Source organism: Leopardus geoffroyi, chromosome A3, assembly GCF_018350155.1.
Source record: "Leopardus geoffroyi isolate Oge1 chromosome A3, O.geoffroyi_Oge1_pat1.0, whole genome shotgun sequence".
Taxonomy (NCBI): Eukaryota; Metazoa; Chordata; class Mammalia; order Carnivora; family Felidae; genus Leopardus; species Leopardus geoffroyi.
The window spans coordinates 115,404,901-115,419,189 of NC_059336.1; the positions used below are offsets into that span (position 1 = coordinate 115,404,901).

At 51.9% G+C, this 14,289-nt stretch overlaps 1 protein-coding gene across 6 annotated transcripts in view; it reads left to right on the top strand.

The window, feature by feature from the left end:
* Positions 1-14,289, top strand: part of GALNT14 (polypeptide N-acetylgalactosaminyltransferase 14) — a 208,995-nt gene that overhangs the window by 164,480 nt on the left and 30,226 nt on the right. For all 6 annotated transcript variants that reach the window (XM_045447249.1, XM_045447253.1, XM_045447254.1 and 3 more), the window contains exons 4-8: positions 2,395-2,462; positions 4,796-4,861; positions 5,034-5,155; positions 12,805-12,892; positions 13,621-13,705. In XM_045447249.1, coding sequence (XP_045303205.1) covers positions 2,395-2,462; positions 4,796-4,861; positions 5,034-5,155; positions 12,805-12,892; positions 13,621-13,705 — 429 coding nt within the window. The remainder of the gene's footprint in view (positions 1-2,394; positions 2,463-4,795; positions 4,862-5,033; positions 5,156-12,804; positions 12,893-13,620; positions 13,706-14,289) is intronic.

Below are 14,289 nucleotides of genomic sequence, written 5' to 3' on the forward strand. Positions count from 1 at the left end.
CCATTCAGAGGCTGTGTGGAAAGGGCATGGAACGCCGTAGTGGGGGACGGGCTTTTCCTAAGCTGGAGGAAAGGGACAGTTGGCTTGGTGGTAGAGGGGCTGGTGAAGCCTCCTGGCGGACGGACTGGGGAGAGCACAGCTCTCCAGGGATGGAGCAAGCAGGGTCTGGGTGGTGGGAATGGCAGCGGTGGTTCAGAAAGGGGGCCCCTGGGGGACCAGCTGGGCCAGGCCGAGCCCCTGGGCTAGACTTGACCTTTCTCCACCAGCCACCCCAGGAGCCCAGAGCACCTGCCACCTCAGGCTCTCCCAATCCAGGGCCACGTTCACGGAGCCCCCGCTATCACTCCAATTGCTCTGATTAGGGGAGCAAAAAACAAGCCAGGTGTTACCAGGAAATGGTCTAATTAGCACTTACTGCTGACGATTTCTGTTTTTTTTTTTTTTTTTTTCTTTTTTAAACCCTGGACATTTTTTATTCGCTAATCATCTCTCAGTTCAACCAGCCCAGAGCTGCATGCGATTTACCTTTTGATGTTCACAGAAGAGAACTCTTGAATTTCAAAGAGCCGGCAGGGATTTGGGGGGAATCACGTGAAGAAGCTGCAGCCTTAATCAAACCTCATTAGAGGGTATTCTTCAAGCAGGTTTTTCCCCCTCTTTCTGCCTCCCTCCCCCCTCCCCTGTCTGAACAGGAGACTGGTCGTTGGGTTGGTGTGTGTTTTCTTTGGGACTGTCAATTGATCCTGTGTGGTAAGGGTCTCCTCGCACCACCTCCTGCCCCTCCGTGTCCCCACCTCCCAACAGCCAGCTCAGGGCTTGGAGTCGGGGTTGCTCTCTCACCTTCTACCAGTTGCCATGGTGAGAATTAAGGCTACATAAATAAAAGTAGCTCCAGGCAAAGTTCTCCTCCTGGAGAGTCTCTGCATCCTGCTTAGACAGGGCGGCTCACCAGAAACAGGGCTCAGATTGGCCCTCCTGAGAGGAGGGACTCACACAGTGCCCCCCCAGCACCAGCTGAACCCCCTCCCCAACACGCACCAGGCCATGGGCACCCCCCAGTGGGTGGTGTGGCCCCGAGGGTGTCTGAGGAACTGCGTGGTTTGGGGTGTTCAGAAGTGGAATACGGCCCGACACCCTGAGGGAACCCAGAAATCCAGCCTTGCCCTGTGAGTGCACATCGGCAGCACAGACCAGCACATGAAGTCAATCCCAGAATTGTTCCTGCCGCACAAAAATAGTGCCAGACAACTACTCCGAGCCAGACTTTGTGCTAAATGCTCTGGAAACATTTTCTCTCGAATTCTCCCAGCGGCCCTGTGAAAAAGGTACTACTGTTCTTATCCCCATTTTACAGATGGGGCCACTTACTGCACAGAGCAGTAAGGTAACTTGCCCAAGATCACACAGCTTGTAGTAAATAGCTCCTAGACTCCGAGCATCTGGCAGGCAGAGCTGATGTTCCCTCTGTTCCTCGTATACCCAATGCAATGCTGAGCGCATAGTAGGTGTGCAGTACACATCCCTGGAGGGAATGGCGGGCCACGGCTCTGAGCTGGCTTCTGGCAACACAGTACTGACAAGGACCCTGATCCCCTGGGCTAGACTTGACCTTTCTGCCCAGAGGGGCCAGCAAAAACCAACCCTCAGAGTTAGGCATGATAGAAGCCTCAGGAAGCCAAAGCCATCCGTTCTCACTGAGTAGCTGGAAAGCTCTTAGGGGAGGAAGTACGTTGAACTGGTCCTTGCGACAGAGAAGGGGCATATCAGGCCATGGCAGTGTGGCAGACCCAGCTCTCGGTTACAAACCAGCAGGATGTCACCCGATAAGGGCCCTAGGCGAGAGGAGGCTGGAAATGGGGTCCTTCTCCAGACAGTGAAGAGCGTGCTGAGGATTTGGGTCTAGACAGTGAAGGTTTTGTCAACTTAACTTGTTTGCATTGGTGAGGAAAGTCGCACAATGAGACGTCAGCTCCAGGCTTCAGAAAGCTCACTCTGGAGGCCCCCAGAGGACAGCCCGGGCAGGTCATGGCTGCTGCAAAAAATCCGGCAAGAGAGGTTGAACCGGGACAGAAGTGGAAGAGGTGGAAGTGGTTTGAGCGACCTTTTCTAGCGGGACCAGCAAGTCTTGGTCACTGACTCGGTGTGGGGTCTCGGGATATCGCTGAGGAGGACTCCTGGGTTTCTGTCTGGGTGCTGGGTGGGTGCGGTGGCATTCACTAGGGGAAAGCAGGGCTGTATCCCAGGGGCGCACAGGGGAGCGGCGTGACTGCACAAGCCCTTTGGTTGCTCCCAGTTTTTATTCCTCAAATGCAGTGGTGTCTATTTAAAGCTCGGGTTAGTGCATACGTTTAGCTGCTAGAAGTCCTAATTATCTCCCATCCTTCCGCCTCACAGCGTACTGAACCGCACTCCTATGAATCTGATCCAGGAAATCATACTGGTGGATGACTTCAGCAATGACCGTGAGTATCAGTGCTCCCTTGCTCTGGAGACACAGGTTTCTATTCCCTGCCCACGGTTCTCTGGGGATAGAGGGAAGCCTAGGCTTGTAGCAGGTATAGAAGACTTCAAGTGTTGATGTGGGGCTCAGGAGGGAGGTAAACCTTACATTTAAAAACAATTTGTTGGGTCCTCTGCTGTGGGTCTTTGAGGACCTACACAGTATATTTAGTCGATCCTTGATTGGGTTGGGGTGTGTGTGTGTGTGTGTGTGTGTGTGTGTGTGTGTGTGCACGTGTGCACATGGAGGTGTGCACACACATGTATGTCACTGTCCCCTATCCTGGACATAGAAACCTTCAGAGAATTGACCCTGGGACCCAGAGCAGTTTCCATCGCTTGGGGTGCCTGACTCGTATCTGTGACAATCTGCTAGCCCGAGCACAGGCTGCAGCACCCTCTCCTTGCATTCCTGTGGGGGGCGCAGGGTGGGCTCTGCAGGGTGCCGTGTGGGGCATCCCATCACCTGGCCATGACGCAGTGAGCAGCTGCCCTCTGACCCTACAGCCATTGGTCATCACCGTTTCCAAGTTGTCCTATCAAAGAACCTGGGTCACCCCCCCCCAATATCTTCTTGCCCCCAGAAGAGCATGCAGGTGTCCTCAGACATGTGTATATTGAGTTTGATGGGCACGACAGTTGGGGAAGCATCCTCAGACTTCAAGGGTTGGTAGGGTCACCTCCTATGAGAGCCATCATCCCAGCATCCTGGGTGCAGTTCCAGGCAGAGCCACCTCTTTCCGGTGACAAACCAGGGGAAGCAGGCAATGGCCCTGGGAACAGCTCCAAGTCCTAGGAGAGTAGAATCTGTCCCCCCGAGTGCCCATGCTGGCAGCTGGCTTAGGAACCACTACCACCCTGGGGTCTGCTGCGGGAAGGCTATCACCCACACCCACCGCACGGCCTCAGAACCCTGGGAGTAATGCATACGTGAGTTGTGCGCTGGGTCCAGAACAATAAGATCGGACTCTCAGTACTTAAACTTGGTGAGCTGATCTCCCTTCCCTAGTGAGGAAGCAGTTGGAGGTGGGGAGAAACTCGTCCTGCCAGGTCACCTGGCACTGGAGCCGGAGGAGGGTATGCTGCTGGGTTCACTCAGAAGCGGAGCAGCTTCGTGGTTAGAGCACAGACGGAACCAGACTGCCCAGCTTCAAATCCTAGACCTATCACTTACTCAATCACTGGCTACGTACCTCAGGCAAATTAGTAACTTCCACATGCCTTGCTTTCCTTGACTGTAAATGGAGATCATTATAATTATACAGTTTATGTAAGGATTTAAATGTGTTAACACGGGGCGCCTGGGTGGCTCAGTTGGTTAAGCACATGACTTCAGCTCAGGTCATGATCTCACGGTTCGTGGATTTGAGCCCTGCATCCGGCTCTGTGCTGACAGCTCAGAGCCTGGAGCCTGCTTCTGATTCTGTGTCTCCCTTTTCTCTCTGCCCCTCCCCTGCTCGCTCTCTCCCTCTCTCTCTCTCTCTCTCTCTCAAAAATAAATAAACATTAAAAAATAAAGTCAAGTAAATGTGTTCACACATTCAAAGTGCTTGGAACAGTACCTGGCCCAGAGGAAGCTTCTATGAGTCTCTGTTGTCACTCTATAGAGTCCAGAGCCAAAGAGAGGCTAAGGGTGGTAAAACAGTGAAGCAAAACCAACACGATGGGGTCTCAATATGGAGTTCAGAGACTTGGTGGGTCAGGGAAGCAATGGGGCAGGCAGGCAAGCCAGAGGACAGGTCTGGGGTGATGCTGAAGACGGGGTCTCCTGCCCATCCCGGCACATTCCCCTGCATGGTAGAGAGAGAGGTAAGCCAGTTCTGTGATGGAATACACTGGACAGATCACTTGACAGATAAGGTCTCCGGTATCAGACAGGAAACGCCACAATTCATCTCATCCATTGTGTGGTCTCCCAGCAGCTTTTGCTAGACCCCACTAGAGTGAGCAAGAGTCTCGTCTCATGCTTTTCATGGTCTATAGAAACGGAGAAGAGTCTCCAGGTGGCCATCCTAAGAATTCCCATCTGGAAGTGCTTGCCAGCAACCATACAGGTACCACTATGTGACCTGCTCCAAAGAGGCCTCCCTTGAGGCCACTTTGCATGGACTGGGCCATGTTTGTATATTGATAGAAGAATCAGTCGGCCTCATCCAAAACCCACAAACACCCTGGGGGCAGGACAGGACTCTGCGGCTGGGGGCAGGGACAGTAGGTAGGGCTGCCTTACTTACCTACTCTTCGGGTTCACCTCCACCCCAGGGCATTCACCCCGCGTCACCTTCTGTCTTCACAGCTGATGACTGCAGTCAACTCATCAAGTTGCCCAAGGTGAAATGCATCCGCAACACAGAGCGGCAAGGTAGGTCCGTGCAGCTGGGCAGGACCTTGGAGCGTGAATGTCGGGGATTGGGGTGTGTGTGTGCATCTGGGTGTATGTTCAGTGTGCAGGGGGTGTCGTGTGGCTCCCCCCGCGAGCTTGCTGGAAGATGGAAGGACGGGGTCATCCACTTGCCCGTTTGTCCCCACTGCAGGTCTGGTCCGGTCCCGGATCCGGGGTGCCAGTGTTGCCCAGGGCACCACTCTGACCTTCCTTGACAGCCACTGTGAAGTGAACAGAGACTGGCTCCAGCCCCTGCTGCACAGAGTCAAAGAGGTCAGTGAGGCTGACTGAGGCCAGGATTCCACAGCCCCCACCTCTTGGCTCTCTCAGGCCAGTACTTCACATATGCCCCCCAGGCCCTCTGGGAGGGGGGTGGGACAGATTGCTGTGTCCTCGTTAGAGATGGAGAAGCTGAGGTAGAGCGGCCTGCCCACGGTCGTACGGCAGGGCAAGGCCCGGGACCAGTTCTTTGTATCACACTGTGACCCACAGCAGGCCCGCAAATGGGGCTGCCAACGGCAGCTGCTACATGACGCGTGCAGTTTCCTGGGCAAGAGAACTGCCCAGAACTATTTCTTCCAGACGGTAGAAGGTTCCAGAAAGGGAGCCCTGATGAGTGCCTTTTGTGAGAAGAAGGCAGCAGACTTTCACTGGGCCTTGTCACCCAATTCCTGAGGCTTCTGTCTTTCCTCCAGCCATGCATCACCCTTGCCCACAGGCCAAGGCAGGTGGGCAGGATGCTGAGAAACCTTTATTCCTTGCCTCTGTCTGCCTTTAGATTACTCTGGAATTCTGTATGTTTCTTCTATGTCTCGGTTACTCCTTTTGAAAGTATGAAAAAAAAAACAACTTTCTTTAATGTTCCCATTGGTATTTTATATTCCCCAAAGTCTGCCCACCCCCATCCTGATCTCCAGAAGTCACCAGAAGGTACCAGCATCAGTGCTTAGCGTTGCTGCCCTTCATTTTCTGCCTGAGTTGACTCCCACGGCCGCTCTGTGCAGTACGAGATCCGTTACTTTTCACATACCCATTTCACAGACGAGGACACAGTGTCGGGGGAATTATGTGAACTGGGCTGATATTCCCTGGCCAGCGCCACCTGCACCAGAGCCCTCCGTGTTGCCTCCACACCATCTTCCCTGTGCAAAATGACAGGGTTGAGGCTGAAAGAATTGGGATATGTGAACCACTCCGAAAAGTGGGAAATCCTTCCCGGCTTCGTTCGTCCCGACGAGAGCACCTCGGTGGCCTTGCAGAGTTCTCACACGTGGGCCCAGAGGTTAATACCCATCCTGTGACCGCCTTCCCTGAGACTGGGAGAGCTCAGAACTTAGCACTGTTTAAGAAAATGCTCTCTCCCCCTTTTTTTCTGGCAAAATCCCGCTGAAGAGGTCTGGATTGAGAAATAGTAGGTTATAAACAGACCCTTTAATTTCAGGGCTTTGCCTGGCCCTGGAGGCCCTTCCAGATCCTTCCGGTCACAGAGGTGAGGGGGGCGGGGATGATGCTGAAAGTACCAACCCTCTAATCAAGTGGTTGGTTCCCCAGCTGACCAGTCATCTCATTAGCGTAAAGCCAGTTTCCATGAAAGGGGATTACTATGAATAACAAAGATGTCCCTGTCCCCCCCATCTCTCAGGAAATCCCAAGGGCTTTAGAATCTCTTAGTGAAATAGGGGTACCTGGGTGGCTCAGTCAGTCAGGTCATGATCTCATGGTCCATGAGTTCGAGCCATGTAGGGCTCTGTGCTCCCAGCTCAGAGCCTGGAGCCTGCTTCGGATTCTGTGTCTCCTTCTCTCTCTGCCCCTCCCCACTCGCTGTCTCTCTCTCTCTCTCTCTCTCTCTCTCTCTCTCTCTCTCTCTCTCTCAAACATACATAAACATCAAAAAAATTAGAAAAAAAAAAAAAGAAGCTCTTGTGCAGTGAACCAAGATCAGAAGCCAGGTATATATTTCTTCTTATATCACAATATCACAGTGTACCGCATTTTTTAATTAAGTTTTTCATTTTAATTCAATTATAGTTAACGTAGAGTGTTATATTAATTTCAGGTGTACAATATAGCGATTCAGCAATTCTGTGCATTACTCAAGGCTCATCATAAGTGTGCTCTTAATTCCTTCTTCTATTTCCCCCATCCCCCCCACCCACCTCCCATCTGGTAGCCATCAGTATAGTGTGTTCCCTGTAGGTAAGACTCTGTTTCCTGGTTTGTCTCTCTTTTTTCCCTTTGCTCCTTTGTCTTGTGTCTTAAATTCCACATTTGAGTGAAAGCACATGGTATTTGTCTTTCTCCAACTGGTTTATTTCACTTAACGTAATATACTCTAGATCCATCCACGTTGTTGCCAATGGCAAAATTTCGTTCTTTTTATGACTGAGTAATATTCCATTGTATGTATACAGCATATCTTCTTTATCCATTCATCAATCAGTGGACATTCAGGCTGTTTCCATAGTTGGGCTATTGTAAATAATGCTGCAGTAAGCATTGGGGTGCATGTATCCCTTTGAATTGGTGTTTTTGTATTTTGTATTTTGAATACCTAGTAGTGTGATTACTGGATCGTAGGGCAGTTCTATTTTTAACTTTTTGAGGAACCTCCATTCTCTTTTCCAGAGTGGCTGTACCAGTTTGCATTCCCACCAACAGTGCATGAGGGCTCCCGTTTGTTTCTCCACATCCTCAATGTTTTTTGTATTTTTAGTTTTAGTCATTCTGACAGGTGTGAGGTGATACCTCATTGTGGTTTTTACTTGCATTTCCCTGGTGAGAGTGATGTTGAACATTTTTGTATGTGTCTGTGAGCCATCCGTATGTCTTCTTTGGAAGAATGTCTGTCTATTCAGGTCCTCTGTCTGTTTTTTAGTTGATTGGGTTTTTTTGTTTGTTTGTTTCTTTCTTTTTTTTTTTTTTTTTTTTTTTGGTGTTGAGTTTTAAAGTTCTTTATATATTTTGAATACTAACACTTTATCAGGGAGGTCATTTGCAAATATCTTCTCCCATTCAGTAGCTTGTCTTTGAGTTCTGTTGATTGTTTCTTTTGCTGTGCAGAAGCTTTTTATTTTGATGTAGTTCCAATAGTTTATTTTTGCTTTTGTTTTCCTTGCCTCGGGAGACATATCGAGAAGAAAGTTGCTATGTCCAGTGTCAGAGAAATTACTGCCTGCGTACCACATTTTGTTTATTCGTTCCTCTGCTAATGGACATTTGGGTTGTTTCCATCTTTTTACTATTGTGAATAGTGCTGCTGTGAACATTAGTATGCAAGTTTGAGTGCCTGCTTCTAATTCTTTGGGGTGATACCAACGAGTGGAATTGTGGGATCATGTGGCGATTCAGTGTTTGATCTATAGGACCCCCCCCCAGGCTAATGTGGCCCTGCAGGATATGTTAGGGGGCCTTGCTTTCCTCAGACAACCTTAATGAACCCTTTCCACCCCAGTGCCTATGAGGCCATCACAGAAGCCCTCTCTGAAAAATGCTCTCATTTTTGCATCCCTGGTCAGCCTCACCTGCAGGGCAGAGAAGCCTTCATCTTTTCTTCCTCTTGCGTGTGAGTGCTCCTTGCCACCCAGTGCTCCTCCTGTGGCAGTCACTTGGCCCCAAATAGAGCTCATCCTCCCGGGCTGAGCTCCGGATCCCCACCGCTTTCTGATCTAAAGCTTTGGTAGCAGGGGACTGGCCGGACAAACCCTGGGGCCGTGGTCTGGCTCTGCCCCTTGCGGAGCGCCACAGCAGCCTCTGTGGGCTGCAGAGGTTTTCTCCAGACCCTGGCTCTTGTTGCTAGAACATTCCACTGAGACATCCCTTCCAGGACAGGGATGTGGGCGTGTGTCAGCCTGTGTTTCCACACGTCTTTGTATTGTGTCTCGTCTCAGAGTAAAACGTGATTTGATCTTGTGAGTAGAAGTGGAAATTTTAAGCTGTAATTGGAGTTGGGGATTTTCAAAAATAGAAAGAGATAAGAGAGAGGCCAAGTTTGGGCTGTCAGAAACCGTCCTCAGCTGGTCTTTTCCACAAGGAACTCTCTTGCGTCCCGTCTCCTCCCTTCAGCTACACGATGATACTTGAAACAAGCACCAGGTTGGTTTTAATTCTTTTAACAGAAGCCTCTTTCTCCCCGCTCCTTATCTACATATCTCTTCAGTAGGAAAAAAGATTTTAAGAAATTTCAATCCCTTTAGCATTTGGTAAATTTATGTAAATAATGGCTTACATATGCTTCAAAGCCTCTCACACGCCTCCCTCTCTTCTTCCACCCAAAAGCCCTGTTAGGAAGGCAAGATGGTTTGGCAAATAATAATTTGTCTTCACTTTATAGATGAAGAAACAGTTCCTCAGAGTGTGCTGGTTTGCTTAAGGTGACGTGAATTCTAGATAGCAGCATCAGAACGAGAACCCAGGTCTTCTGTCCCCTCCTCGAGGACCCCTTCCTTCTCCCCACCCCGCCCCTCCAGCCTACCTTAGAGGCTCCGTCGTCACCCTCCAGTGCCCGTCCTCTGTCTTCCCTAGACTGTGAGGCCATATCCATCTTTGCACCTGCCACAATTCCTAAACCATAAGAGGTGCTCAGTAAAGCTGGTTCACCAAGTGAGTGGCTGATCTCTCTAGCTTTCTGAGTGCCCATTCACAGTGTACTTTTAGTTACATGAATGGGTGGAGGAAGGAGAGGTGTACCGCACAGGTGATCGATGGCCATTGGCTGGTGCATTCAGCCTCTGTCATTGCTGCCAGTGGACTTGTGGGGGGTGAGGGGGGGAGACGGGGTCCAGGCCATGGGCCTGCCAGTGACTCCTCCAGCTGCCTGCTTAAGCCGACCTGTGGGCCTAGCCTTGAAGACCAGCCAACTGGAGCTCACGGGCCAGCACCTGTGGTGGCTTTGGGTATCTTTACCGGAAGTCCTTCCATCCCTGAGCCTGTAGGAGGAGAGGCCATTTTTCTCAACTGTAACTGACCCATCCGCTTTGCTACCAGCCATCGACATAGTACCCTCAGAGCGAGTTAACAGCCAGCCTCTTGAGCCGACGCTGATGAACACCTGCTTCCCAGCAGGCCATGGGCTGGGGCTGGGTGCTGCACAAGTGGAGCAGTTACTGACCCCCAGGGTCACTCAGATTTGCGTCCTGGCTTTAAGGGCCACGTGTAAAGTCTCCTGCAGCCTCTTTTTAAGGACATGGCTTCACACAGCACTGAGCCCCAAACATCCCTCATTACCCACCTGGTCTCCATGACTCTAAGCAGACACCACATATGAACTGTGATAGGAGTAATAGAAGGGCAGAAGCCCTTGGAACGTACAGGGACGGTGCACCAGAGCCGACACACCCTGGAGGCGGAGCCCCTGGGTGGCTTCTGGGGAAGGCTGTGGCCCAGGCAAGCAACCAGCATTTTCCCAGGCAAGCAACCAGCATTTTATTTTGCATTTCCATTTCCAAATATTGAGGAGAGATTTGAAACACCAGGATTGCGGTGTGGGGGTCCCCAGACCACCCGCAGATTCAGTAATTCACTAGAAGGACTTGGAACTTAGCAAAGCTATTATATTCATGATTACTGTTTCGTGTAGCAAATGGATACAGGTTAAACTCAGCAGTGGGAACAGGTGCATAGAGAGTTCCAGGCACAAGCTTCTAGTTGACCTCTTTCAGTGGGATTATACACACGGTACTCACTTCTCCCAGCAGGGATGTATAACAACATGTACAGAGCATTTCGGAACAGGAAGCCCACCCAAGCCTTGGTGTCTGGGCTTTTTGTTGGGGGTCAATCACCTAGATGTGGCTGACCAGCCCCCCCCCCCCCATGGTCTCCATGCCCCTCCGAAGGTCAGGTTGAGTTGGTACCACACGACCCAAGGCCCTCATCATAAGTCACACTATTAGCATAGACTGTCTGGTATATCTCAAATCTCCCAGGTAAACAGGGATACTCTTCTAGGCAGGGCATTCTGAGGGCTTAGGAGTTACTGCCCAGAAGCTGGGCAAGGGCCAAACATATCTCTGGGCAAGATTAATTCTCTGCTGCACAAGCATTGACATAAGGACTTAGTGAAGCTGTAAAGACCCAAACACTCAACAAGCCAAGGCAAAATGAGGACTTTGTCAGACTCACAGAAGAAGTTCAGCCTCCGAACTTCTGCAACCATGTCAGAATTCAAGTCACAAGGATGTCTTTGAGGTTGTGTCCATGGGGAGGTATTGGTGTGGATGGCCGTGCGTGGGCACGTGGTGCGTGTGCACACTCAGAGACGCACAGTGACAGAGCCTGAGTGGTGCCTGGAGAACAGTGGCAGCTGGGCAGGTGCTGTGTCGACTGTGGAAGGAGCATCTGTGCGTGGCCCAGAGGTAGAAGCAATGCATTGAAAATGAGCATTTCTTTCCACATGGGCCCCTTGCCTTCCGAGGTACCTTGTCACTGTCAGGATGAGTCACACGTGGAAGCTGAGGGCCAAATGAAGTCTGTGAACATAAAAGCAGGCACCTGGTGAGTCCGAGCTTAAAATAAGGAGACAGCCTCATCTGGGAGAGAGATTGAACTAGGAAATGAAATGGCGACAAGGAGAAGCAGAGGTTCCTGCCTGTGCCGGCAGGTGGTAGGTGTGGAGGATTGGAGATGTGGTCCCGCCTGATTTCCCCGACCTGCTGGCTCTCCCAGGCTGCTTGGTTTCCATTTGGCTGTGGAGTCTCCATGTTCACATCTCCTTTACACTGCCCCCAGCTTCCCCTCCCGCAAGCCAGGTACAGGGTGTTCACCCAGAGCAGGGAAGGCTTTAAAAATATATGCAGCACCTTGACAGCCCCCAGGAGCTGGTGCCTCTGTCTTGCATATTTTGAGAATGTTTCCTGGATGACTTTGATGCCTATAGACAGGGGAGCCTGAGGGATACAGCAAGCGAGGAAGCCGGAAAGGGAGATACAGGCCTGGTTTTGATGGTCTCGAATGCCAGGCTAAGGAGTTGGAACCTTCTCTTGCAGGCAGTTCAGGTTTTTAGCTGTTGAGCCGCACAGTGAGATTTTCACATCGTAATGACAATTTCGGCGGCCGCCGAAGGGAAGAGAGTGGGATAAAGTAGGAGTCCACTGTGGTACGCCAGGTGTGAGGGGGAAAAATGGAGGCAGGACACACTCAGACGAGCAGTTTCAGAGTTAGATTCAACAGGTGATGGGCAGAGGCGAACCTTTCTGCTTTGTGCTGGGGAGACGGAGGGATACGCGATGGTTCTGTTAGCAGAAATAGGCAACCGAGGGAAAGGAGCATGTTTGGGGACAAGATGATGAAGCCATCACTGAAAGCCCACGGGGCATCCACGGAGGTGGCCAGTGGCATACTGGATCTGAGTCTGGAAGGAAGGGGGTGAGTCAGGACTGGAGGCACTGATCTGTGACTATCACAAGTGACACCTGAAGTTAGGAATGTCTAGAGATGCTATTCGTAAACGTAGGAATAGAATGAAGGTATTTGGAAATTCCAAAGTGCTTTTCCTGTGGGTGTGTGGCTTCTTTTCATGGGACTGCAGGTAGAGGTCACCTTCCGGGCTGGCTGTGGCCTCTGCCTCCTGAGACCCCACTGATGGTGAAGGACTTTTAGAGCCCCCTTCTTCCTGCTTTCCCCCTTCTTCGTGTGCATCCCTCTCCAGCTGGCCCCTGCCGTGTCCCCACCATGCTCCGAAGGCCACTGTGGCTGAGAAGGACTCCAGGAGTCAGAGAAAGGCTCCTGGCGTTTTAGGCAATGGAACCAGAGAGGTCGCAGTACCCCATTTTCTAGATGAGAAAATTAAGATCCAGAGCTGGCAGTGCTTAGTCAAGTCCACAAAACCAGCCTGGCGTTACCAGGGCGAGGCTCTGCCAAGCTCACTGATTCCCAGCCCGGCTCCTTGGCACCACAGGCTGAGCCCGGAGTCTGCTGTCTTCTAGGACTACACGCGGGTGGTGTGCCCCGTGATTGACATCATCAGCTTGGACAACTTCAACTACATCGAGTCCGCCGCGGAGCTCAGGGGTGGTGAGTAGGGCCAGCACCCCTCCCCAGCAAGGACTCGCTGCTCCTCCTGGTTGTTGCATTCAAGGGGGAAAGTGGGGGAAGCGTCTGCTGGTGGTTTGTCTGGAGCATCCAGCCCTGAGTCCTATAATGCTGGTGGCTCCATTGTGGCCTTACCACTGAGGCTATGAATGGAACAGCCAGGGGAGTGTGTAGGATGATGCCACCAGCCCCCAGAGCCCTGGCTCTGATATGGGCTCACTCTGGGACCTGAGAACAGGAGGGAGGCAAGGACCCCCCCAGCTAGGCAGGGCCTGACTTGTTCTGTCACCTCAGCACTGGTCGCCACGCTCTCTCTGAGGCCCACCAAGGTTCTGCTCAGGGCCTAGTGCTGGTTCCCCAAAACTGATTTGAGGTAGCTCAGCCCCTTACAAAAACCTGCTGGCGCCTCCCCAATGCTCCTGGCCAAAGGCCACGCCCGTAACTACCCATCCTGTCCCCCTTGGACTCTGTTGCAAGTGACTCTATCGTCTGCCCTTTATCCTCTAACTGCCCAGCAGAGAAGGCTCAGAGAGGCAGTAGGAGGTAGAGAAAGAGAAGCTGTGGGAGGGATATCTGGTGGCCTTCTTGCTGACCAGCCTGGGACCAGCTTCCCCGGATGCATTCATGAGCTTCCAGAAAAGGGACGCGTTGCGCAGGCTCTGCAGGGACACGTGAGAGACCAAATCAAGCGACTCGGTGCTGTGTTCCAGGGTTTGACTGGAGCCTCCACTTCCAGTGGGAGCAGCTCTCCCCAGAGCAGAAGGCTCGGCGCCTGGACCCCACCGAGCCCATCAGGTAAGTCAGGGCAGCGGTGGCTGGGCAGATTTGTCACCACTCGGTCCTTCCCGCTGCTGCAGAGTGTAGGAGGCATTTCACATTGGATGCTCAGGACTGGGCAGAGACCAGGAGAACCCTTGCCAGGCCAGCCCCCCTCTCCCCTTATGTCAGGAGTTTCTGTCTTCAAGGAGATGTCTCCTGAGGGGACAGGGGTCTGGTAAGGCCTGTGCTGAGGAGCTGACCAGTGTCACCCTTCCCACACATGCACCTCGTACTTACACTTCCCGCAAAACGTTGGGAAGTTGGGACCAGATGGTCCTGTTTGAGCCTCTGACTGGGGAAAAGATGGTTCCTTAGGGCCAGAGCTGAGCTACCAGGCAGGATTCAGCCTGGGAAAGGTCAGGTCAGCAGTGCTGTAAGCAGAGGCTGATCTCGAGGCCTGGCCACTGCTGCTTGTTAACAAACACGTCTGGGGCGCCTGGGTGGCTCAATCAGCTAGACATCTGACTCTGGCTCAGGTCACGATCTCACAGTTCATGAGTTCTAGCCCCGCATCGGGCTCTGTGCTGTCAGTGCAGAACCCGCTTTGATTCTTTGTCTCC